At 48.6% G+C, this 26672-nt stretch overlaps 1 protein-coding gene across 1 annotated transcript; it reads right to left on the reverse strand.

Moving 5' to 3' along the window:
• Positions 1–2553: 2553 nt before the first annotated feature.
• Positions 2554–26084, reverse strand: LOC144487965 (class II histocompatibility antigen, B-L beta chain-like). Its single transcript, XM_078206010.1, has 6 exons — positions 25918–26084; positions 19699–19971; positions 15745–16026; positions 12706–12817; positions 12517–12591; positions 2554–2734 (listed from the first exon to the last, which is right to left on the reverse strand). The coding sequence occupies exons 1-5, from the start codon at positions 25979–25981 to the stop codon at positions 12552–12554; spliced, it is 771 nt and encodes a 256-aa protein (XP_078062136.1). The 5' UTR covers positions 25982–26084; the 3' UTR covers positions 2554–2734; positions 12517–12551.
• Between the last annotated feature and the right edge of the window lie 588 nt (positions 26085–26672).

A 26672-nucleotide genomic window follows, 5' to 3' on the forward strand; every position in this document is an offset into this window, starting at 1 on the left:
CAATAGTGACAGGGAGGTGGAGGAGCAGATAGGGAAACAGATCCTGGAGAGTTGCAATAATAGCAGAGTTGTTGTGATGGGGGACTTTAATTTCCCAAACATAGATTGGAATATCCCTAGGGTAAGGGGATTGGATGGGGAGGAGTTCATTGGGTGTGTTCAGGAGGGTTTCCTGACACAGCATGTGGACAAGCCTACAAGAGGAGAGGCTGTACTTGATCTGATACTGACCAATGAACCTGGACAGGTGTCAGATCTCTCAGTGGGAGAGCATCTTGGGGATAGCGATCATAACTCTATCTCTCCTTTATGCTTGCATTGGAAAAAGAGAGGATCAGGGAAGCTAGAAAGGCATTTCTATGGAGTAAGGAGAAATATGAAGACATAAGGCAGCAAATTAGAGGAGTAAATTGGAAGGAGGTATTCTCGGGGAAATCTGAAGAGAGGTGGCAGTTTTTCAAGGAATGTCTGTCTAGAGTTTTACAGGACAATGTTCCGAGCAGACAGGGAGGAGTTAGTCGGTTAAAGGAACTGTGGTGCACGAAAGCTGTGCGGGACCTAGTCGAGAAGAAAAGGAAAGCGTACAAAAGGTTCAGAGAGCTTGGCGAAGATAGGGATCTAGATGAGTATACGGCTTGTAGGAAGGGACTAAAGAAGGAAATTAGGAGAGCCAGAAGGGGTCATGAGAAGGCCTTGGCTGACCTGCACTGACTTGCACTGACCTGGATTCATGGCCTGTCCATTCCTAGAACAAAGAGCAAAGAACAGTCCAGCACAGGAACAGGCCCTTCGGCCCCTCCAAGCCTGCACTGATCATGATGCTCTAACTAAACTAAAAAAAAACTTCTGCCCTTACTCGGTCCGTATCCCTCTATTCCCTCCCTATCCATGCACCCATCCGGATGCCTCTTAAATGTTGTTAATGTTCCTGCTTCCACCACCTCCTCTGGCAGCGCGTTCCAGGCACCCACCGCTCTCTGTGTGAAAAACTCCCCCCCGCACATCTCCCTTAAACTGTCCCCCTCTCACCCTTGTTAGCGCGAGTGAACAGATACCACACCACTCGCACCCAGAGCCAAGATTGATAACAGCACAGTTTATTATAGTGTTTTACGTCGACGGAGGTACAATCAGGACACAGACAAGACAGTCCCGAAAAGTACTCTGCTTGCCTGCCAAAACGGAGTACAGTTATAGTAACGATCTGTTTTGATATGTAAATGGTTTGTGAGTGGTTTCCTGATATAATCATCCTGTTTCAATAGGTTTGTGGGTGTGGAGTTTGATGTGTAAATGGTTTTCTTTTATAGTTATCCCGTTAATGGGTTTTCTGGTCTAGAGTTTTAATATGTAAAGTTTGGTTTAAGAGTGTGATAATTGCTTTATGTCTCTGAATTCCTTTGGACAATGGGTGTTTGATGGGATGTCAGGAAGTTTTCCAGGTCTCATGGTATTTTCTGAATAGCATATTGATGCGAGTTCCTGAGTCTTTGTCAACCTGGTTTCTGTGTTTAAAAGATGTCTGCTTGCCTTACTCACACCTTTCTGGCTGAATGCTGTCCTGTTTTGCTTCATTTATCGAGTTATAGTTTAAGAAATATTCTAATCCTAATACCCACAAAATTTATGCCCGCCTACACCCTGAACCTGTGCCCCGTTGTAACTGACCCTTCCACCCTGGGGGAAAAGCCTCTGACTCTCCCCCCTGTCTGTGCCTCTCATCATTCTGTAGACCAGGTCTCCCCTCAGCCTCCGTCTTTCCAGTGAAAACAATCCCAGTTTATCCAACCTCTCCTCATAGCCGACACCCTCGAGACCCGGCAACATCCTGGTGAACCTGCTTCACACTCTCTCCAAAGCTTCCACATCCCTCTGGTGGTGCGGTGACCAGAACTGCACACGATACTCCAAATGCAGCCTAACAAGGTTTTATATAGCAGTGACATGATTTCCCAGAGAATGATCATGAGAATGATCCCTGGAATGAAAAGCTTGATGTTTGAGGAGTGTCTGCGGACTCTGGGTCTGTACTCGATGGAGTTTAGAATGATGAGGGGGGATCTCATTGAAACATACAGAATACTGTGAGGCCTGGATAGAGTGGACGTGGGGAAGATGTTTCCATTAGTCGGAAAGACTAGAATCCGAGGGGCACAGCCTCAGAGTGAAGGGATGACCCTTTAGAACTGAGATGAGGAGGAATTTCTTCAGCCAGAGGGTGGTGAATCTTGGAATTAATTGCCAAGAAGGTTATGGAGGCCGGGTCATTGAGTGCGTTTAAGAGATAGATAGGTTCTTGATCAGTAAGGGGATCAGAGGTTACGGGGAAAAGGCAGGAGAATGGGGTTGAGAAACTTATCTATGACTGAATGGTGGAGCAGACTGGATGGGCCGAATGGTCTAATTCTGCTCCTATATCCTATGGTTATATGGTGTAAGTAGAGGATTTGAAAGGGGTGGGGAAACAGGGAGAGCTTGGTGTCATCTGCTGATTCCACCAATATTTATCACATCAGCTCTCCCACTTTGTCCAAGAAATCACAGACAATACAATCCAGTTTATTGCTTATTTTTAATAGATTCCCACAGGATTCCCACCGTTGCGTTATCTTGTCTGCAATTCGCCAGATTCCATGAACATCCTTGATGTATGTTTGATGTGATCTTCACGCTAACAGCCAGAATCATCTGGCAGGTGAAGATGGCGGCTCCCCTTCTCCCAGCGATCTCTAATCTAGAGTCAAAGATTGGAAAAGTATTCGTGAGATCAAACCTCAAACTGCTGTGGAAGTATTTCCAATCTGCTTAGCGCTTGTCCTGGGTGACACTTGTTAGAATCGAGCGCTCCCAGGGAATCAGGGAATCCATCACAGAATCCCCACAGTGCCATTCAGGAGGCCATTCAGCCCATCGAGTCTGCACCGACCACAATCCCACCCAGTCCCTCTCCCCGTAACCCCATGTATTTACCCTGCTACCCCCCGGACACTTAGGGGACACTTTAGCACAGCCACTCCACATAACCAGCACATCTTTGCAGTGCGGGAGGAAACCCACGCAGACACGGAGGGGATGTGCAGACTCCGCATAGACAGAGACCCAAGGCCGGAATTGAACCCAGGCCCCTCGAGCTCTGAGGCAGCAGTGCTAACCACCGTACCGCCATATCGCAGCGTAAATCTCCCTCGACACTGTCCCCATCAAACACTCCCAGGACAGGTACAGCACGGGGTTAGATACAGCGTAAAGCTCCCTCTACACTGTCCCCCATCAAACACTCCCAGGACAGGTACAGCACGGGGTTAGACACAGAGTAAAGCTCCCTCTACACTGTCCCCCATCAAACACTCCCAGGACAGGTACAGCACGGGGTGAGATACAGATTAAAGCTCCCTCTACACTGTTCCCATCAAACACTCCCAGGACAGGTACAGCACGGGGTTCGATACAGAGTAAAGCTTCCTCTACACTGTCCCCATCAAACACTCCCAGGACAGCTACAGCACGGAGCTAGATACAAAGTAAAGCTCTCTCTACACTTTCCCCCATCAAACACTCCCAGGACATGTACAGCACGGGGTTCGATACAGAGTAAAGCTCCCTCTACACTGTCCCCATCAAACACTCCCAGGACAGGTACAGCGCGGTGTTAGATACAGAGTAAAGCTCCCTCTACACTGTCCCCATCAAACACACACAGGACAGGTACAGCACGGAGCTAGATACAAAGTAAAGCTCTCTCTACACTTTCCCCCATCAAACACTCCCAGGACATGTACAGCACGGGGTTCGATACAGAGTAAAGCTCCCTCTACACTGTCCCCATCAAACACTCCCAGGACAGGTACAGCGCGGTGTTAGATACAGAGTAAAGCTCCCTCTATACTGTCCCCATCAAACACACACAGGACAGGTACAGCACGGGGTTAGATACAGAGTAAAGCTCCCTCTACACTGTCCCCATCAAACACTCCCAGGACAGGTACAGCATGGGGTTAGATACAGAGTAAAGCTCCCTCTACACTGTCCCCCATCAAACACTCCCAGGACATGTACAGCACGGGGTTCGATACAGAGTAAAGCTCCCTCTACACTGTCCCCATCAAACACTCCCAGGACAGGTACAGCGCGGTGTTAGATACAGAGTAAAGCTCCCTCTATACTGTCCCCATCAAACACACACAGGACAGGTACAGCACGGGGTTAGATACAGAGTAAAGCTCCCTCTACACTGTCCCCATCAAACACTCCCAGGACAGGTACAGCACGGGGTTAGATACAGAGTAAAGCTCCCTCTACACTGTCCCCCATCAAACACTCCCAGGACAGGTACAGCACGGGGTTAGATACAGAGTAAAGCTCCCTCTACACTGTTTGGTAGAGGGGTGGGACCCAAAGCAAAGGTGAATTAGCTGAAGGGGAATGAGGGAGTAGGGCCAGTAAGACCCAGAGAAACAGCAGGCAGGGTGGGATTGCTAATCAGAGAGGGTCTGGTGGACTGAAGTGCATTTGTTTCAATGCGAGAAGTGTAACAGGTAAGGCAGATGAACTTAGAGCTTGGATTAGTACGAGGAACTATGATGTTGTTGCCATTACAGAGACTTGGTTAAGGGAAGGACAGGATTGGCAGCTTAACATTCCAGGATACAGATGTTTCAGGCAGGATAGAAGGGGATCTAAAAGGGGTGGGGGTGTTGCACCACTGGTTAAGAACATAAGAACATAAGAAATAGGAGCAGGAGTCGGCCATCTGGCCCCTCGAGCCTGCCCCGCCATTCAACAAGATCATGGCTGATCTGACGTGGATCAGTTCCACTTACCCGCCTGCTCCCCATATCCCCTAATTCCCTTATCGATCAGAAAACTATCTACCCGTGATTTAAACATATTCAACGAGGAAGCCTCCACCACTTCAATGGGCAGAGAATTCCAGAGATTCACTACCCTCTGAAAGAAGAAGTTCCCCCTCAACTCTGTTCTGAACCGGCCCCCCCTTATTTTGAGGCTGTGCCCTCTAGTTCTGGTTTCCCTTCTAAGTGGAAAGAATCTCTCCACCTCTACCCTATCCAGCCCCTTCATTATCTTATATGTCTCTATAAGATCACCCCTCATCCTTCTAAACTCCAACAAGTACAGACCCAATCTGTTTCATCTCTCCTCATAAGCCACACCCCTCATCTCCGGTATCAACCTGGTGAACCTTCTCTGCACTCCCTCCAAGGCCAATATATCCTTTCGCAAATAAGGGGACCAAAACTGCACACAGTATTCCAGTTGCGGCCTCACCAGTGCCTTGTACAGTTGCAGCAAGACCTCCCTGCTTTTATATTCTATCCCCCTCGCGATAAAGGCCAACATTCCATTCGCCTTCTTGATCACCTGCTGCACCTGCAGACTGAGTTTTTGCGATTCGTGCACAAGGACCCCCAGGTCCCTCTGCACAGTCGCACGATGTAATTTTTCTCCATTTAAATAATATTCCAATTTACTATTATTTCTTCCAAAGTGGATAACCTCACATTTGCTAACGTTATATTCCATCTGCCAGATCCTCGCCCACTCGCTCAGCCTATCCAAATCTCTCTGCAGACTTTCCGCGTCCTCCACGCAATTCGCTTTCCCACTCACCTTCGTGTCATCAGCAAACTTGAATACCCTACATTCAGTCCCCTCCTCCAGATCATCTATGTAAATGGTAAACAATTGAGGCCCCAGCACCGATCCCTGCGGCACGCCACTGGTCACCAACTGCCAACCAGAAAAGCACCCATTTATCCCAACTCTCTGCTTCCTGTTCGATAGCCAATCCCCAATCCACGCCAACACCTTACCCCTAACTCCGTGTACCCCAATCTTCTGCAGCAACCTTTTGTGAGGCACCTTATCGAACGCCTTCTGGAAATCCAAAAACACCACATCCACCGGTTCCCCTCTGTCAACCGCACTAGTGACATCTTCATAAAAGTCCAGTAGATTCGTCAAACACGACTTTCCCTTCATGAATCCATGCTGCGTCTGCTTGATCGAACCATTCTTATTCAGGTGCTCTGTTATTTCCTCTTTAATAATGGACTCTAGCATCTTCCCAACTACGGACGTTAAGCTAACTGGCCTGTAGTTACCCGCCTTTTGTCTACTTCCTTTTTTAAACAGCGGCGTAACAGTAGCTGTTTTCCAGTCAGCCGGCACTACCCCAGAGTCCAGCGAATTTTGATAAATTACTACTAACGCATCTGCTATTACCTCAGCCATTTCTTTCAGTACCCTGGGATGCATTCCATCCGGGCCCGGGGACTTGTCTACCTTCAGTCCGATTAGTCTACCAAGCACCACCTCCTTAGTAACAGTAATTGTATTAAGGACCTCCCCTCCCACCAACTCTCGATCTCTAATATTCGGCAAACTATTTGTGTCTTCCACCGTGAAGACCGACACAAATAACTTATTTAAAGTCTCAGCCATTTCCTCGTTTTCCACTATTAAATCCCCCCTCTCATCTTCCAAGGGTCCAACATTCACTCTAGCCACTCTATTCCTTTTTATATACTTGTAAAAACTTTTATTATCATTTTTTATATTTTGAGCTAGTTTAGTTTCATAATCTATCTTTCCTTTCTTAATCGCTTTCTTAGTCGTTCTTTGTTTTTCTTTAAAGTTTTCCCAATCCACTAATTCTCCACTATTTTTGGCCACTCTGTACGCATCTGATTTTATTTTAATACTCTCCTTTATTTCCTTCGTTATCCACGTCCGGTTATCCTTTTTCTTACAGTCCTTCTTTGTCACCGGAATATATTTTTGCTGAGTACTTAAAAAAATCTCCTTGAAAATCCTCCACTGTTCCTCAGCTGTCCTACCCACCAGTCTGCTCGCCCATTCTACATTAGCCAATTCCATCCTCATCCTATCGTACTCCCCTCTGTTCAAGCAGAGGACACTGGTTTGGGACCCTACTTTCTCACCCTCCATCTGTATCAGAAATTCCACCATATTATGATCACTCATCCCAAGAGGATCCTTCACAAGAAGATCCTTAATCCTACCTGTCTCATTGCACAGAACCAGATCCAAGATAGCTCGCTCTCTCGTAGGTTCTGTAACATACTGTTCAATGAAACAATCCCGACAGCATTCCAAGAACTCATCCTCAAGCCCTCCACGTCCAATTTGAGTCGACCAATCAATATATAGGTTAAAATCCCCCATGATTATTGCCGTTCCACTTTTGCACGCATCCATTATTTGCTTGTTTATAGCCCTCCCCACCTCTAAGTTATTATTTGGGGGCCTATAGACCACGCCTACCAGTGTCTTTCTCCCCCTACTATTCCTTATCTCCACCCACAATGATTCCACGTTTTGCTCCTTAGAGCCTATGTCATCTCTCACTACCGTCCTGATATTATCCTTTATTAACAAAGCTACCCCACCTCCTTTTTCTACCTGTCTATCCTTCCTAAATGCCTGATAACCCTGTATATTCAGTTCCCAGTCCCGGTCACCCTGCAACCACGTTTCTGTGATGGACACTAGATCATATTCATTTGTATGGATTTGTGCCATCAACTCATTTACTTTGTTTCGAATGCTTCGTGCATTCAGGCAAAGTGTCTTTATGCCAGCCTTTATCTGGACCCGGTTTGTTGAAGCGCTACTAACATCTCCCAAGCCCTCTCCTCCTTTAGCTAGTTGTTTATTCACTATACTCCTGGCATTAGAGTAGACACATCTCAATCCTATGGTCTGACCTCTCCCCTTCTCTGTTCCCAGTCCACCTGCCCTCTTGCACTGCCTATAACCCTTCTCTGTTTGCGAGCTACCTTCCTCACTCTCAGTCACGTCACTTTGATCCCCTCCCCCCAATCTATCTAGTTTAAGGAGAATATCACAGCTGTACTCCGGGAAGACACCTCGGAGGGCTCATACAGCGAGGCAATATGTGTAGAGCTCAGGAATAGGAAGGGTGTAGTCACAATGTTGGGGGTTTACTATAGGCCACCCAACTGCCAGCGGGAGATTGAGGAACAGATGTGTTGGCAGATTTTGGCAAGGTGTAAAAGTAACAGGGTTGTTGTGATGGGAGATTTTTACTTCCCCTATATTGACTGGGACTCACTTAGTGCTAGGGGGCGTGGATGGGGCAGAGTTTGTAAGGAGCATCCAGGAGGGCTTCTTGAAACAGTATGTAGATAGTCCAACTAGGGAATGGTCCGTACTGGGCCTGGTATTGGGGAATGAGCCCGGCCAGGTGGTTGATGTTTCAGTAGGGGAGCAGTTCGGGAACAGTGACCACAATTCAATAAGCTTTAAGGTACTGATGGATAAAGATAAGTGTAGTCCTCAAGTTAAGGTGCTAATTGGGGGAAGGTTAATTATAATAATATTAGGCAGGAACTGAAGAATGTAGATTGGGGGCAGATGTTTGAGCGCAAATCAACATCTGGCATGTGGGAGGCTTTCAAGTGTAAGTTGATAGGGATTCAGGACCGGCACATTCCTGTAAGGATGAAGGATAAGTATGGCAAGTTTTGGGAACCTTGGATAACGAGAGATATTGTGAGCCTAGTCAAAGAGAAAAATGAAGCATTTGTCAAAGTTAGGAGGCTGGGAACACATGAAGCAAGTGTGAAATACAAGGAAAGTAGAAAGAAACTTAAGCAAGGAGTAAGGAGGGCTAAAAGGGGTCATGAAAAAGCATTGGCCAGCAGGATTAAGGAAAATCCCAAGGCTTTTTATATAAAGAGCAAGAGGGTAGCCAGGGAGAGGGTTGGCCCACTCAAGGACAAGGGAGGGAATCTATGCGTGGAGCCAGAGGAAATGGGCGAGGTATTAAATGAGTACTTTGTGTCAGTATTCACCAAAGAGAAGGACTTGGTGGGAAAGGATGTGTCGATAGTTTGAGTCATGTTGAGATCAAAAAGGAGGAGGTATTGGGGTTCTTGAGAAACATCAAGGTAGATACAGAGTAAAGCTCCCTCTACACTGTCCCCATCAAACACTCCCAGGACAGGTACAGCACGGGGTTAGATACAGAGTAAAGCTCCCTCTACACTATCCCTTATCAAACACTCCCAGGACAGGTACAGCATGGGGTTAGATACAGAGTAAAGCTCCCTCTACACTGTCCCCATCAAACACTCCCAGGACAGGTACAGCACGGGGTTAGATACAGAGTAAAGCTCCCTCTACACTGTCCCCATCAAACACTCCCAGGACAGGTACAGCACGGGGTTAGATACAGAGTAAAGCTCCCTCTACACTGTCCCCCATCAAACACTCCCAGGACAGGTACAGCACGGGGTTAGATACAGAGTAAAGCTGCCTCTACACTGTCCCCATCAAACACTCCCAGGACAGGTACAGCGCGGGGTTAGATACAGAGTAAAGCTCCCTCTACACTGTCCCCCACCAAACACTCCCAGGACAGGTACAGCACGGGGTTAGATACAGAGTAAAGCTCCCTCTACACTGTCCCCATCAAACACTCCCAGGACAGGTACAGCACGGGGTTAGATACAGAGTAAAGCTGCCTCTAAACTGTCCCCATCAAACACTCCCAGGACAGGTACAGCGCGGGGTTAGATACAGAGTAAAGCTGCCTCTACACTGTCCCCATCAAACACTCCCAGGACAGGTACAGCGCGGGGTTAGATACAGAGTAAAGCTCCCTCTACACTGTCCCCCATCAAACACTCCCAGGACAGGTACAGCACGGGGTTAGATACAGAGTAAAGCTCCCTCTACACTGCCCCCATCAAACACTCCCAGGACAGGTACAGCACGGTGTTAGATACAGAGTAAAGCTGCCTCTACACTGTCCCCATCAAACACTCCCAGGACAGGTACAGCGCGGGGTTAGATACAGAGTAAAGCTCCCTCTACACTGTCCCCCATCAAACACTCCCAGGACAGGTACAGCACGGGGTTAGATACAGAGTAAAGCTGCCTCTAGACTGTCCCCATCAAACACTCCCAGGACAGGTACAGCACGGTGTTAGATACAGAGTAAAGCTGCCTCTACACTGTCCCCATCAAACACTCCCAGGACAGGTACAGCGCGGGGTTAGATACAGAGTAAAGCTCCCTCTACACTGTCCTCCATCAAACACTCCCAGGACAGGTACAGCATCGGGTTAGATACAGAGTAAAGCTCCCTCTACACTGTCCCCCATCAAACACTCCCAGGACAGGTACAGCACCGGGTTCGATACAGAGTTAAGCTCCCTCTACACTGTCCCCATCACACACTCCCAGGACTGGTACAGCACGGGGTTAGATAGAGAGTAAAGCTCCCTCTACACTGTCCCCATCAAACACTCCCAGGACAGGTACAGCGCGGGGTTAGATACAGAGTAAAGCTCCCTCTACACTGTTCCCCATCAAACACTCCCAGGACAGGTACAGCGCGGGGTTAGATACAGAGTTAAGCTCCCTCTACACTGTCCCCCATCAAACACTCCCAGGACAGGTACAGCACGGGGTTAGATACAGAGTAAAGCTCCCTCTACACTGTCCCCCATCAAACACTCCCAGGACAGGTACAGCACGGGGTTAGATACAGAGTGAAGCTCCCTCTACACTGTCCCCCATCAAACACTCCCAGGACAGGTACAGCGCGGGGTTAGATACAGAGTTAAGCTCCCTCTACACTGTCCCCCATCAAACACTCCCAGGACAGGTACAGCACGGGGTTAGATACAGAGTAAAGCTCCCTCTACACTGTCCCCCATCAAACACTCCCAGGACAGGTACAGCACGGCGTTAGATACAGAGTAAAGCTCCCTCTACACTGTTCCCCATCAAACACTCCCAGGACAGGTACAGCGCGGGGTTAGATACAGAGTTAAGCTCCCTCTACACTGTCCCCCATCAAACACTCCCAGGACAGGTACAGCACGGGGTTAGATACAGAGTAAAGCTCCCTCTACACTGTCCCCCATCAAACACTCCCAGGACAGGTACAGCACGGGGTTAGATACAGAGTAAAGCTCCCTCTACACTGTCCCCATCAAACACTCCCAGGACAGGTACAGCACGGGGTTAGATACAGAGTAAAGCTCCCTCTACACTGTCCCCATCAAACACTCCCAGGACAGGTACAGCACGGGGTTAGATACAGAGTAAAGCTCCCTCCACACTGTCCCCATCAAACACTCCCAGGACAGGTACAGCACGGGGTTAGATACAGAGTAAAGCTCCCTCTTCACTGTCCCCCATCAAACACTCCCAGGACAGGTACAGCACGGGGTTAGATACAGAGTAAAGCTCCCTCTACACTGTCCCCATCAAACACTCCCAGGACAGGTACAGCACGGGGTTAGATACAGAGTAAAGCTCCCTCTACACTGTCCCCATCAAACACTCCCAGGACAGGTACAGCACGGGGTTAGATACAGAGTAAAGCTCCCTCTACACCGTCCCCATCAAACACTCCCAGGACAGGTACAGCACGGGGTTAGATACAGAGTAAAGCTCCCTTCTACACTGTTCCCATCAAACACTCCCAGGACAGGTACAGCACGGGGTTAGATACAGAGTAAAGCTCCCTCTACACTGTCCCCCATCAAACACTCCCAGGACAGGTACAGCACGGGGTTAGATGCAGAGTAAAGCTCCCTCTACACTGTCCCCCAGCACTAATTCCTGGACATTTTGAACAGCCACTGATGTAACTGATACTTATTCTGAAACCAATATATTTTGTGATCGATTTAGATGTGGGTGAGAATTCCATAGCGATTTGACCATGTGTTGCCCTTGATTTGAGTCTGTTAGGCAGTGAATCTCTGTCCCATGTTAGTGAGTCTGCCTGGGAACACCACCACCTGGAGCTTCCCCTCTGAGCCATTCTCCATCCTGTCTTGGAAATATTTCGGCCATTTCTTCATTGTGTCTGGGTGTAAACCTTGAACTCCGTCCCTCACAGCACTGTGAGTGTACCTACACCACAGGGACTGCAGCAGGTTCAGGGAGGCAGTTCACTGCTGCCTTCCCAAGGGGCAATTAGAGGTGTTCAATAAATGCTGACTTAGTCAATGATGTCCACATCCCTTGAAGGACAGAAAAATGGGTAAAATATTCATTGCTGGAATGTGGATATTTGAATACAGTCTTACACTGCTTGAGGGGCACAATACTTGGGTGGCGGCAGCAGGTTAGCACCGCTGCTTCACAGCACCAGGGACCTGGGTTCAATTCCTGCCTTGGGTCACTAACTGTGCGGAGTCTGCACATTCTCCCCGTGTCTGCGTGGGTTTCCTCCGGGTGCTCCGGTTTCCTCCCACAGTCTGAAAGACGTGCTGGTTAGGGTGCATTGGCCGGGCTAAATTCTCCCTCAGTGAACCCGAACAGGCACTGGAGTGTGGCGACTGGGGGATTTTCACAGTAACTTCATTGAAGTGTTAATGTCAGCCTACTTGTGACTCTAATAAAATGAATAAAGCTGTCCCCCTGTGACTCTGACAGTAACACGGCGGTTAAAGTGAGGAGATTATCAGTGAGATTACTGACACAAACCTTAATCAGAGATATTTCCATCCTGTGTCACAATGTTATTCTTTGCGGAACTGTCTGGAAGGCGGCTTCCCCAGTCTGTGAATGAATTTATAAAGAAGTTGAAGCTGTCACTTGATAAATCTCAACAGAATTCAAAGCATTCGGTGTTTGTGAGAACGAAACCAGTCGCAATAAAGAGAAGGTTCTCACCTGCTGCAGATTGTTGTCACCAGATACAGACCGATTAGCAAGCCGATAACTCCAGCGATAACTCCAACAGCGCAGACAATGATTCCAGACTGCGGCCCTGGAGAAGGCGGATCTGTAGGAAATATCCAAACATCAGCAGCTTCACTCTCTGTCTGTGTTCACTGAACATCAGAATTCACCCAGTCTTTGTTAATCCCCAAAGTGTGGAGATACCGGCGATGCCGGAGATGTGCTATCCCCAAAGTGAGCAGGATACTTGCCGTGGACTACATCCCGTGGCAGGATATAGATCAGTTGGAGACTTAGGCGGAGGGGTGGCAGATGGAGTTTAATCCGGACAAATGTGAGGTAATGCATTTTGGAAGGTCTAATACAGATAGGAAATATACAGTAAATGGCAGAACCCTTAAGAGTATTGATGGGCAGATGGATCTGACGGAAATCTTTGTCGCTTCTTTGGACACGGGTGAGGTCCCTGAGGATTGGAGGATAGCGAATGTGGTCCCGTTGTTTAAGAAATTATAGGCCGGTGAGCTTGACGTCCGTGGTAGGGAAGTTGTTGGAGAGGATTCTTAGAGACAGGATGTATGTGCATTTAGAACGGAACAATCTCATTAGTGACAGACAGCATGGTTTTGTAAGAGGGAGGTCGTGCCTTACAAATTTGGTGGAGTTTTTTGAGGAAGTGACAAAAACGGTTGATGAAGGAAGGGCCGTGGATGTCGTCTATATGGATTTCAGTAAGGCATTTGACAAAGTCCCACATGGCAGGTTGGTTAAGAAGGTTAAGGCTCATGGGATACAAGGAGAAGTGGCTAGATGGGTGGAGAACTGGCTTGGCCATAGGAGACAGAGGGTAGTGGTCGAAGGATCTTTTTCTGGCTGGAGGTCTGTGACCAGTGGTGTTCCGCAGGGCTCTGTACTGGGACCTCTGCTATTTGTGATATATATAAATGATTTGGAAGAAGGTGTAACTGGTGTAATCAGCAAGTTTGCGGATGACACGAAGATGGCTGGACTTGCGGATAGCGAAGAGCATTGTCGGGCAATACAGCAGGATATAAATAGGCTGGAAAATTGGGCGGAGAGGTGGCAGATGGAATTTAATCCGGATAAATGCGAAGTGATGCATTTTGGAAGAAATAATGTAGGGAGGAGTTATACAATAAATGACAGAGTCATCAGGAGTATAGAAACACAGAGGGACCTGGGTGTGCAAGTCCACAAATCCTTGAAGGTGGCAACACAGCTGGAGAAGGTGGTGAAGAAGGCATATGGTATGCTTGCCTTTATAGGACGGGGTATAGAGTATAAAAGCTGGAGTCTGATGATGCAGCTGTATAGAACGCTGGTTAGGCCACATTTGGAGTACTGCGTCCAGTTCTGGTCGCCGCACTACCAGAAGGACGTGGAGGCGTTAGAGAGAGTGCAGAGAAGGTTTACCAGGATGTTGCCTGGTATGGAGGGTCTTAGCTATGAGGAGAGATTGGGTAAACTGGGGTTGTTCTCCCTGGAAAGACGGAGAATGAGGGGAGATCTAATAGAGGTGTACAAGATTATGAAGGGTATAGATAGGGTGAACGGTGGGAAGCTTTTCCCCAGGTCGGAGGTGACGATCACGAGGGGTCACGGGCTCAAGGTGAGAGGGGCGAGGTATAACTCAGATATCAGAGGGACGTTTTTTACACAGAGGGTGGTGGGGGCCTGGAATGCGCTTCCAAGTAGGGTGGTGGAGGCAGGCACGCTGACATCGTTTAAGACTTACCTGGATAGTCACATGAGCAGCCTGGGAATGGAGGGATACAAACGATTGGTCTAGTTGGACCAAGGAGCGGCACAGGCTTGGAGGGCCGAAGGGCCTGTTTCCTGTGCTGTACTGTTCTTTGTTCTTTGTTCTTTGGGTGTACAGGTACACAGGTCACTGAAAGTGGCAATGCAGGTGGAGAAGGTAGTCAAGAAGGCTTACGGCATGCTTGCCTTCATCGGCCGGGGTATTGAGTTTAAAAATTGGCAAGTCATGTTGCAGCTTTATAGAACCTTAGTGGCGAGTTCCAGGCACCCACCACCTTCTGTGCAAAAAATCTGCCTCGTACATCTCCTTTAAAACTTGCCCCTCTCACCTTAAACCTGTGCCTCCTAATAATTGACTCTTCCTGGGAAAAAGCTTCTGACTATCCACTCTGTCCATGCCCCTCATAATCTTGTAGACTTCTATCAGGTCTCCCCTCAACCTCTGTCGCTCCAGTGAGAACAAACCAAGTTTCTCCAATTTCTCCTCATAGCTAATGCCCTCCATACCAGGCAACATCCTGGCAAATCTTTTCTGTACCCTCTCCAAACCTCCACATCCTTCTGGTAGTGTGGCGACCAGAATTGAACACTATATTCCAAGTGCGGCCTAACTAAGGTTCTATAAAGATGCAACATGATTTGCCAATTTTTGAACTCAAGGCCCCAGCCGATGAAGGCAAGCATGCCGTAAGCCTTCTTGACTACCTTCTCCACCTGCATTGCCACTTTCAGTGACCTGTGTACCTGTACACCCAGATCCCTCTGCCTACCAATACTCTGAAGGGTTCTGCCATTTACTGTATATTTCCTATCTGTATTAGACCTTCCAAAATGCATTAGCTCACATTTGTCCAGCAAATCACATCCTGGTAAATCTTTTCTGTCCCCTCTCCAAACCTCCACATCCTTCTGGTAGTGTGGCGACCAGAATTGAACACTAAATTCCAAGTGTGGCGTAACTAGGGTTATATAAAGCTGCAGATTGATTGGCAGGTGGACCTCTGATTGGTGGAGGCGTTGCCATGAAGAATGCACCATGGAACAGTTAACTGCCGAGCTTCAAACCAGGCAGGTTGACTCTGATTGGTCCAGGCATTGCACTGGGGAATGAATCAGGCAATGGCTGTCCCTCAAGCTTTTGTTTAATTGAAAAAGGTGAAATGGGTGCACATGTTCCATTTCAGACACTGTTATTCTTGTCAAATCCCTTAATATCAAATGCCTGAAATACCTCAATATCGAACATACCCATTGAAACAGTCAGTGGTTTATCCAGGCTGATATGATCCACTTGGCAGCTGTAACTGTCTCCATCCTGTGGATCGATCCAGATGTACTTCAAGATGTTAAATGTCCAGTCCAGCTCAACCACTAACTGTGAGGAATTGACCAACCCGGCGAACGGCCTCCCATTCACCAGGAAGGTGACCCCAATCTCGAAAGGGTAGAATTTCTCCGCGTAACAATACAGGGTGTTTGCGTGATGTGGGGCATAATCTTCCTTGGTGTAGATGTGTACAACGGGCTTTTCTGTGATTCAAATAACAACAAAAAAACTGTCACACCGTGTATCATAGAATCAGAGACACCCTACAGTGCAGAAAGAGGCCATTCGGCCCATCGAGTCTGTACCGACCACAATCCCACCCAGGCCCTACCCCCATATCCCTACATATTTACCCACTAATCCCTCTAATCTACACATCTCAGGACACTAAGGGGCAATTTTAGCATGGCCAATCAACCTAACCCGCACATCTTTGGACGGATGTGTACCCCTCAGAACTTTCACTTATTCTGCATGTGGAAAGAATCTGGGGAAGACATAGCAGTCATAGGTCTCATAATTAATAATTTGATAGGAATAGGTGTACCAGAGGATTGGCAGAAAACTAATGCCAATCCTATATTTAAGAAGATGGACAGAACAGTTCCGCAAAGAACTACAAAGGGTTGTGAATGTAGCCCAGTCCATCACTCAAACCAGCCTCCCATCCATCGACTCTGTCTACACTTCCCGCTGCCTCGGCAAAGCAGCAGCATAATCAAGGACCCCCCACGCACCCCGGACATTCTCTCTTCCACCTTCTTCCGTCGGGAAAAAGATACAAAAGTCTGAGGTCACGCACCGACCGACTCAAGAACAGCTTCTTCCCTGCTGCTGTCAGACTTTTGAATGGACCTACCTCGCATTAAGTTGATCTTTCTCTACACCCTAGCTATGACTGTAACACTACATTCTGCACCCTCTCCTTTCCTTCTCTATGAACGGTATGCTTTGTCTGTATAGCGCGCAAGAAACAATACTTTTCACTGTATGTTAATACATGTGACAATAATAAATCAAATCAAAAACATGTCTAGGGGGTTAGAGGATGGTTAGTTTAACATTAGTGGTAGGAAAAATAACGGTATCTTTCCTCAAGAAACAAAACCAAGAAATGAGAAATGTCGAAATGATTAGCATGGATTTCAAAAGGCAAAACCTTGCTTGAATTTTTTGAGGAGGGAACAGACAGTAAACAGTGCGATGCAATTTTTCTGGGTTTCCTTTGATAATGTGTCCCATATTAGACTAATCAATAAGGTCAGAGTATGTGGAATCAGGGGACATGGGGCAGAATGGAGTGAGTGTTTATTCAGAGGGGCAGTAGGTGAGAAATGGTTCTCCACAAGAATCCAAGCTGAGGTCACCTGATGCTCACAAAGTACAATTGAGGGAGAGATTATTCCAGCTTTTTTCAGCACGGAAACAGGCCCTTCGGCCCAACTTGTCCATGCCAACCTTTTCTTTAACCACTAAGCTAGTCCCAATTGCCCGCGATGGCCCATATCCCTCTATACCCATCTTATCCATGTAACTGTCTAAATGCTTTTTAAAAGACAAAATTGTACCCGCCTCTACTACTGCCTCTGGCAGCTCGTTCCAGACACTCACCACCCACTGTGTGAAAAAATTGCCCCTCTGGACACTTTTGTATCTCTCCCCTCTCACCTTAAACCTATGCCCTCTAGTTTTAGACTCCCCTACCTTTGGGAAAAGATATTGACTATCTAGCTGATCTGAGCCCCTCATTATTTTATAGACCTCTATAAGATCATCCCTCAGCCTCCTACGCTCCAGAGAGAAAAGTCCCAGTCGATTCAGCCTCTCCTTATAACTCAAACCATCAAGTTCTGGCAGCATCCTAGTAAATCTTTTCTGCACTCTTTCTAGTTTAATAATATCCTTTCTATAATAGGGTGACCAGAACTGTACACAGTATTCCAAGTCTTACCAATGTCTTGTACAACTTCAATAAGGCGTCCCAACTCCTGTATTCAATGTTCTGACCGATGAAACCAAGCATGCCGAATGCCTTCTTCACCACTCTGTCCACCTGTGACTCCACTTTCAAGGAGCTATGAACATGTACCCCTAGATCTCTTTGTTCTATAACCCTCCCCCAACGCCCTGCCATTAACTGAGTAAGTCCTGCTCTGGTTCAATCTACCAAAAAGCATCACCTTGCATTTGTCTAAAGTTTGTCTAAAGTTTTTCACTCAGAGGGTGGTGGGTGAGTGGAATCGGCTGCCGTCAGTGGTGGTGGAGGCAAACTCGATAGGGTCTTTTAAGGGACTTCTGGATGAGTACATGGGACTTAATAGGATTGAGGGTTATAGGTAAGCCTATATATAAGCCTAGGTAGGTAGGGACATGACCGGCGCAACTTGTGGGCCGAAGGGCCTGTTTGTGCTGTAGTTTTTCTATGTTCTATGTTCTAAACTCCATTTGCCATTTATCAGCCCACTGGCCCAACTGATCAAGATCCCGTTGCAATCCTAGATAACCTTCTTCACTATACCACCAAGCTTGGTGCCATCTGCGAACTTACTAACCATGCCTCCTATATTCTCATCCAAATCAATAATATAAATGACAAATAACAGTGGGCCCAGCACTGATCCCTGAGGCACACCGCTGGTCACAGGCCTCCAGTTTGAAAAACAACCCTCTACAACCCTCGTTGCACCAGTTCACCAGATTCTCTATCTCATTCCTGTACTCTGTCTCGTCATTGTTTGAGATCCGACCCACTGCGGTGGTGTCGTCAGCAAACTTGTAAATCAAGTTGGAGGGGAATTTGGCCGCACAGTCATAGGTGTATAAGGAGTATAGTAGGGGGCTGAGAACACAGCCTTGTGGGGTACCGGTGTTGAGGATGATCGTGGAGGAGGTGTTGTTGCCTATTCTTACTGATTCTGGTCAGTGGGGGAGAGCAGAATGAGAGGCCATCAATATAAGACATTCCCCCCTGCCCCAAGCAGTCAAATCGGGATTTCAGAAGAAACTTCTTTACCCAAAGCACGGTGAGAAAGTGGAACTTGAAAAAGCAGGAACAATGGAAGGGAGGAGAGAACCCTGGAAATGAAGTGTTCCAATAAGGATGGTGGCGAAGAAGGATTTTGGCTCAGAAAAGCCAGAAGTAGTAACAGGAGGGAGATAAGAAAGTAGGATGTCAGACACATGCATAGAATGCATTTGGTACAGTCTCCAAATGGAACAAAGCAGGGTAGCAGTTTAATTGTGTCATCCTTTGTGTTAGATAGCATTCATTACCAATCTGATAGTAAAGGATCCTGTGCAGCTGGGTGATCATAACATGAGAGAATTTCACATTGAGTTTGAAAGTGATTTACTAAGTCTGAAACTGGAGTTCTGAACTTAAATGTAATTTAAGTCATGAACTGGCTCAGGTTAACTGGGAAATAAATGGTGTTTGTCACTGAATGGGTGGCACAGTGCTTAGCACAACTTCAACAACTTCACAGCGCCAGGGACCCGGGTTCGATTCCCGGCTCGGGTCACTGTCTGTGTGGAGTTTGCACATTCTCTCCATGTCTGCGTGGGTTTCCTCCGGGTGCTCCGGTTTCCTCCCACAGTCTGAAAGATGTGCAGGTTTGGTGGGATTGGCCATGCTAAGTTGCCCCTTAGTGTCCAAAGATGTGCAGGTTTGGATGCATTGGCCGTGCTAAATTCTCCCTCAGTGTACCCGAACAGGCACCGGAGTGTGGCCACTGGGGGATTTTCACAGTAACTTCATTGCAGTGTTAATGTTAGCCTACTTGTGACACTAATAAAATAAATAAAAAGAAGAATGCAAGTGCATTAATTTTAGTTTTCATGCAAGTAGCTTTTTAAACTGCAGGTGAGTGACTTACTGCTCATGATAGTTTTAGCATTTGTCAACTTTATCATTTCTTCGGTGATGGTTTGCAGTCGAGTGCTGAAGCCACGAGCCCGCTCTGTGTAATAAGTCACTTCTTTCTGGCCTAGCTCCTTTATTCCATCTGTCACATTCCCATTTAAAACAAACGTTTTTTCTCCATAGTCATAGACCATGAAGGGGATGGAGTCGATGTTGAAGATGTCTATACTCCTTTTTGAATCCGGTGTGTAGCCGTAGTACAGCATTGCAGAAACAGATTCAATTTCTAGACGGGGAAACAGCAGACAATTCACAAAGTTAGGTAAGGTGTCTATCTTTAGATTGCACCTTATTATACCTCACCAAAACACGGCTAAAGTCTCCACGCACACGGCAGTGACTGTTGGTGATACAGATACACGACAACCAATTTTTACACAGTTCGATCCCATAATCCAACAAACAGCAGTCAGCTGAGTCATCCATTCTGTGTTTTTTTTTCCGCTTGAGAGGAATGTTGGCCAGGACACCAGACGGCCTCTCTGCTCCTTATCCACTAGCACCTACCTGAACAAGTGGACACCTGAACTTAATAAGACTATCAGAATATAAGAACGTCAGAACTAGGAGCAGGAGGAGGCCACCTGCCCCCTCGAGCCTGCTCCGCCACCTGCCCCCTCGAGCCTGCTCCGCCACCTGGCCACTCGAGCCTGCTCCACCATCTGGCCCCTCGAGCCTGCTCCACCATCCGGCCCCTCGAGCCTGCTCCGCCACCTGGCCCCTCGAGCCTGCTCCACCATCTGCCCCCTCGAGCCTGCCCCGCCATCCGGCCCCTCGAGCCTGCTCCGCCACCTGCCCCCTCGAGCCTGCTCCGCCACCTGCCCCCTCGAGCCTGCTCCGCCACCTGCCCCCTCGAGCCTGCTCCGCCACCTGCCCCCTCGAGCCTGCTCCACCATCTGGCCCCTCGAGCCTGCCCCGCCACCTGCCCCCTCGAGCCTGCTCCACCATCTGCCCCCTCGAGCCTGCCCCGCCATCCGGCCCCTCGAGCCTGCTCCGCCACCTGGCCCCTCGAGCCTGCTCCGCCACCTGCCCCCTCGAGCCTGCTCCGCCATCTGGCCCCTCGAGCCTGCTCCACCACCTGGCCCCTCGAGCCTGCTCCGCCACCTGGCCCCTCGAGCCTGCTCCGCCATCTGGCCCCTCGAGCCTGCTCCGCCACCTGGCCCCTCGAGCCTGCTCCACCACCTGCCCCCTCGAGCCTGCTCCGCCACCTGGCCCCTCGAGCCTGCTCCGCCACCTGGCCCCTCGAGCCTGCTCCGCCACCTGGCCCCCTCGAGCCTGCTCCGCCACCTGGCCCCTCGAGCCTGCTCCACCATCTGGCCCCTCGAGCCTGCTCCGCCACCTGGCCCCTCGAGCCTGCTCCACCATCTGGCCCCTCGAGCCTGCTCCGTCATTCAATAAGATCATGGCTGATCTTTTTGTGGACTCAGCTCCACTTACCCGCCCGCTCACCATAACCCTTAATTCCGTCACTGTTCAAAAACCTGTCTTGGCTTAAAAACATTCAATGAGGGAGCCTCAACTGCTTCACTGGGCAGGGAATTCCACAGATTCACAACCCTTTGTGTGAAGAAGTTCCTCCTCAACTCAGTCCTAAATCTGCACCCTCTTATTTTGAGGCCATGCCCCCTAGTTCTAGTTTCACCCACCAGCAGAATATAGGAGCAGAATTAGGCCTTTCGGCCCATCAAGTCCGCTCCTCCATTCAATCATGGCTGATAGGTTTCTCAACCCCATTCTCCCGTAACCTCTGACCCCCTTACCGATCAAGAACCTATCTATCTCTGTCTTAAACACACTCAATGATCCGGCCTCCACTGCCTTCTGTGGCAATGAATTCCATAGATTTGCCACTCTCTGACTGAAGAACTTCCTCCTCATCCCGGTTCCAAAGGGTCATTCCTTCACTCTGAGGCTGTGCCCCTCGGATCCTAGTCTCTCTGACTAATGGAAACATCTTCCCCACGTCCACTCTATCCAGGCCTTTCAGTATCCTGTAAGTTTCAATGAGATCCCCCCTCATCCTTCTAAACTCCATCAAGTACAGACCCAGAGTCCTCAACCGTTCCTCATACGACAAGCTCTTCATTCCAGGGATCATTCTTGTGAACCTCCTCTGGACCCTTTCCAAGGCCCAGCACATCCTTCCTTAGATACGGGGCCCAAAACTGCTCACAATACTCCAAATGGGGTTTGACCAGAGCCTTATGCCGCCTCAGAAGTACATCCCTGCTCTTGTATTCTAGCCCTCGCGACATGAATGTTAACTTTGTATTTGCCTTCCTAACTGCTGACTGAACCTGCCCGTTAACCTTCAAAGAATCTTGAACAATGATCTCCAAGACTCTTTGCACTTCTTATTTCTGAATTCTCTCCCCATTTAGAAAATAGTCTATGTCTCTATTGTTCCCACCATAGTGCAGCAAACCCTCAATGGGCGGAATTCTCCCAACTCACCCACGGCAGCTCTGGTGCCAGGCGGACATGGAGAATCTGACAAAGAACAAAGAAAATTCAGCACAGGAACAGGCCCTTCGGCCCTCCAAGCCTGCACCGACCATGCTGCCCGACTGAACTAAAACCCCCTACCCTTCCGTATCCCTCTATTCCCATCCTATTCATGTATTTGTCAAGACGCCCCTTAAAACTCACTACTGTATCCACTTCCACTCTCTCCCCCGGCAACGGGTTCCAGGCACCCACCACTCTCTGTGTAAAGAATCTGCCTCGTACATCTCCTTTAAACCTTGCCCCTCGCACCTTAAACCTGTGCCCTCTAGTAATTGACTTTTCCACCCTGGGAAAAAGCTTCTGACTATCCACTCTGTCCATGCCTCTCATAATCTTGCAGGCTTCTATCAGGTCTCCCCTCAACCTCCGTCGCTCCAGTGAGAACAAACCAAGTTTCTCCAACCTCTCCTCATAGCTGATGCCCTCCATACCAGGCAACAACCTGGTAAATCTTTTCTGTACCCTCTCCAAAGCCTCCACATCCTCCTGGTAGTGTGGCGACCAGAATTGAACGCTATATTCCAAGTGCAGCCTAATTAAGGTCCTATAAAGCTGCAACATGACTTGTCAATTTTTAAACTCAATGCCCCGGCCGATGAAGGCAAGCGTGCCGTATGCCTTCTTGACTACCTTCTCCACCTGCATTAACACTTTCAGCGACCTGTATACCTGTACACCCAGATCCCTTTGCCCATCAGATCCCTCTGACGAGAGGCAAAAAGTCAGAAATCCGCCAGTGTAAAGTCATGTTTCAATTGAAAAAGGTTGGATCTCATGGGATAAAGGGGGAGGTGGCTAGATGGGTGGAGAACTGGCTTGGTCACAGAAGACAGAGGGTGGTAGTGGAAGGGTCTTTTTCCGGCTGGAGGCCTGTGACTAGTGGTGTTCCGCAGGGCTCTGTATTGGGACCTCTGCTGTTTGTGATTTATATAAACAATCTGAAGAAGGTGTAACTGGGGTGATCAGTAAGTTTGCGGACGACTCAAAATTGGCAGGACTTGCAGATAGTGAGGAGCATTGTCAGAAGCTACAGAAGGATTATAGATAGGCTGGAAATTTGGGCAAAGAAATGGCAGATGGAGTTCAATCCTGATAAATGCGAAGTGATGCATTTTGGTAGAAATAATGTAGGGAGAAGCTATATGATAAATGGCAGAACCATAAAGGGTGTAGATACGCAGAGGGACCTGGGTGTGCAAGTCCACAGATCCTTGAAGGTGACGTCACAGGTGGAGAAGGTGGTGAAGAAGGCATATGGCATGCTTGCCTTTATAGGACGGGGCATAGAGTATAAAAGTTGGGGTCTGATGTTGCAGATGTATAGAACGTTGGTTCGGCCGCATTTGGAATACTGCGTCCAGTTCTGGTCGCCACACTACCAGAAGGACGTGGAGGCTTTGGAGAGAGTGCAGAGGAGGTTTACCAGGATGTTGCCTGGTATGGAGGGGCTTAGTTATGAGGAGAGATTGGGTAAACTGGGGTTGTTCTCCCTGGAAAGACGGAGGATGAGGGGAGACTTAATAGAGGTGTATAAAATTATGAAAGGCATAGATAGGGTGAACGGTGGGAAGCTTTTCCCCAGGTCGGTGGTGACGTTCACGAGGGGTCATAGGTTCAAGGTGAGAGGGGGGAGGTTTAACACAGATATCAGACGGACATATTTTACACAGAGGGCGGTGGGGGCCTGGAATGCGCTGCCGGGCAAGGTGGTGGAGGCGGACACACTGGGAACGTTTAAGACTTATCTAGACAGCCATATGAACGGAGTGGGAATGGAGGGATACAAAAGAATGGTCTAGTTTGGAGCAGGGAGCGGCACGGGCTTGGAGGGCCGAAGGGCCTGTTCCTGTGCTGTATTGTTCTTTGTTCTCTTTGTAATTGTCCCAGTGGTGGGTAAATGGCGGATTCCACCCTGCCCGCTGGCTGGTGGCACCATCTGCATTCATTTGCATGTTGTGAATTCTTATTAAAACAGCTGCCCACTGGCATGTCATCGGGCCTTTCAACCTTGGGTCATGCCAGAGGGAAACTGATTGCCAACGAGTGCCATGCACGAGGCAGTCCTCAGTTTGCCAGAGACTTCGGCACAAGGTCAACAACTTTCTGTCAGAGTGCTGGACTGCTCCTGATACGCTGTTCACCACTCTGCCAGGGCAAACCCGTTCCTGCCCTCCATCTCTATACCAAGCTGGTCTTCATAGCGAGCACAGTGTCACTGGGCCCATGGACCCCACTCAGTCAGATTGGTGCTGTGCCTAGGATTGGAGGTACAGGGGTCTCCTTGCCCCTGGTGCCACACACCAGCATCTCTCTGGACAGCCCTGTGCTGTGGAACGCAGACCCCAACAAATGTCTGAGCCTGAATTCTCCACCTCTTCACGCCGGTGGGATTCTCCAGTCCTGCCTGCACTGACTGGGGATTCCCATCGATAGGGTGGGACTGGAGAATCACACCGCCGGCAAACAAGGCGCCACCTCCCGCCGGCAGGAAACATGCGGCTGGGAGGCGAGAGAATCTCACCCCTGACGTTTGACCAGGAGGTGGGTTTTGCCAAGCGGTGGGAGGGGGGATGCAGTCCAATGAAGACAAAAGAGGGCAAAAGAGGGCAATGTGGAAGGAAGGCTGTGCAAGAGGTCACAATCATAATCATGAGACCGCCACCCTTGGAGGCTGAATTCTGTAGCTCCTACGCAGTGCTTAGCACTGCTGCTTCACAGCGCCAGGGACCCCGGGTCGATTCCCGGCTTGGGTCACTGTCTGTGCAGAGTCTGCACATTCTCCCCGTGTCTGCGTGGGTTTCCTCCGGGTGCTCCGGTTTCCTCCCACAGTCTGAAAGACGTGCTGGTTAGGGTGCATTGGCCATGCTAAATTCTCCCTCTGTGTACCCGAACAGGAGTGTGGCGACTAGGGGATTCTCACAGTAACTTCATTGCAGTGTTAATGTAAGCCTACTTGTGACACTATTAAAATAAACTTAAAAAGACACTGGGATAAGAACACAAAACTAGAGTTTTCATTCCTATTGCTTCATCCACCCACCCTCTCGATCCTTTCTAAGGGGGAGACGATAGGCTAGTGGTATTATTGCTAGAGTATTAATCCAGAAACTCAGCGAATGTTCTGGGGACCCGGATTCGAATCCCGCCACGGCAGATGGTGAGATTTGAATTCAATAAAAAATATCTGGAATTAAGAATTTCCTGATGACCTGTTGTCGATTGTCGGAAAAACCCACCTGGCTTCTTTAGGGAAGGAAATCTGCCGTCCTTACCCGGTCTGGCCTACATGTGACTCCAGAGCCACGGCAATGTGGTTGACTTTCAACTGCCCTCCAAGGGCAACTAGGGATGGGCAATAAATGCTGGCCCAGCCAGCGATGGCCGTGTCCATCAAGTGAATAAAAATAGACATTTAAAACAATTTGGAGGATCTCTGATTGTGGACTTTCATTCCATTGGTCAGGGCTGAATTGGAACCCAAACTCCTCCCTCCACCAGAGAGAAAGTTTAATTTAGTTTGGATCTTACTTGGGGTAATTTTACTCCGACTCGCTCGCTGAAGACGGGGACAGCTCAAGATCAATTCTGGAAGCCAAACTCTGCAGCCAGAGCTCAGGTCCCCAGGCTGCCCCTCTCCGCAGTGTGGCCCCTACAATATACTCACCAATCGCTGCCCTTGTTCCTGCTGTCACTGCAGCGATGATGATTAGGAAGTTCCTGAGCTCCATGCTGGGAAGCGGCTGTCCGTTTCTCTGGAATCTCTCAAGCTCCGTGAGTGGAGACCGGGTGTAACTCAGCACGTCGATCGATGTGGCTTCAACTGAGCCGTGATTCGATGATGTAACTCAATCTCACCATCCCAAACTCATTTCACAATCCCTGACATTTCAGCTATTCCAATTACAAGCCTCTGTCACCACTTGGCACCGATTCAGCAGCTGAACTTGCTCAGGAAACAGTTTAAATGCATTTACCTGCGTAACAAGCAACAGTCATAGAGTCATAGAGGTTTACAGCATGGAAACAGGCCCTTCGGCCCAACTTGTCCATGCCGCCCTTTTTTTTAAACCCCGAAGCTCGTCCCAATTGCCCGCATTTGGCCCATATCCCTCTATACCCATCGTACCCATGTAACTGTCTAAATGCTTTTTAAAAGACAAAATTGTACCCGCCTCTACTACTACCTCTGGCAGCTTGTTCCAGACACTCACCACCCTCTGTGTGAAAAAATTGCCCCTCTGGACACTTTTGTATCTCTCCCCTCTCACCTTAAACCTATGCCCTCTAGTTTTAGACTCCCCTACCCTTGGGAAAAAATGTTGACTCTCTAGCTGATCTGTGCCCCTCATTATTTTATAGACCTCAATAAGGTCACCCCATATCCTGGAAGTAAACACCCTCAAAGTGCTCTGCACTGTT

The sequence above is a fragment of the Mustelus asterias genome, unplaced genomic scaffold, assembly GCF_964213995.1.
Source record: "Mustelus asterias unplaced genomic scaffold, sMusAst1.hap1.1 HAP1_SCAFFOLD_1168, whole genome shotgun sequence".
Taxonomy (NCBI): Eukaryota; Metazoa; Chordata; class Chondrichthyes; order Carcharhiniformes; family Triakidae; genus Mustelus; species Mustelus asterias.

What these genes read in the sequence shown, in the direction of transcription:
- LOC144487965 (XM_078206010.1), bottom strand. Translation starts at nt 25,981, where the DNA reads ATGGAGCTCAGGAACTTCCTAATCATCATCGCTGCAGTGACAGCAGGA. An exon ending in AGGAACAAGGGCAGCGATTG is followed by an intron (nt 19,972 to 25,917) that starts GTGAGTATATTG and finishes TTCCCCGTCTAG; the next exon opens with AAATTGAATCTGTTTCTGCA. An exon ending in ACCACTGACTGTTTCAATGG is followed by an intron (nt 12,818 to 15,744) that starts GTATGTTCGATA and finishes TATTTCCTACAG; the next exon opens with ATCCGCCTTCTCCAGGGCCG.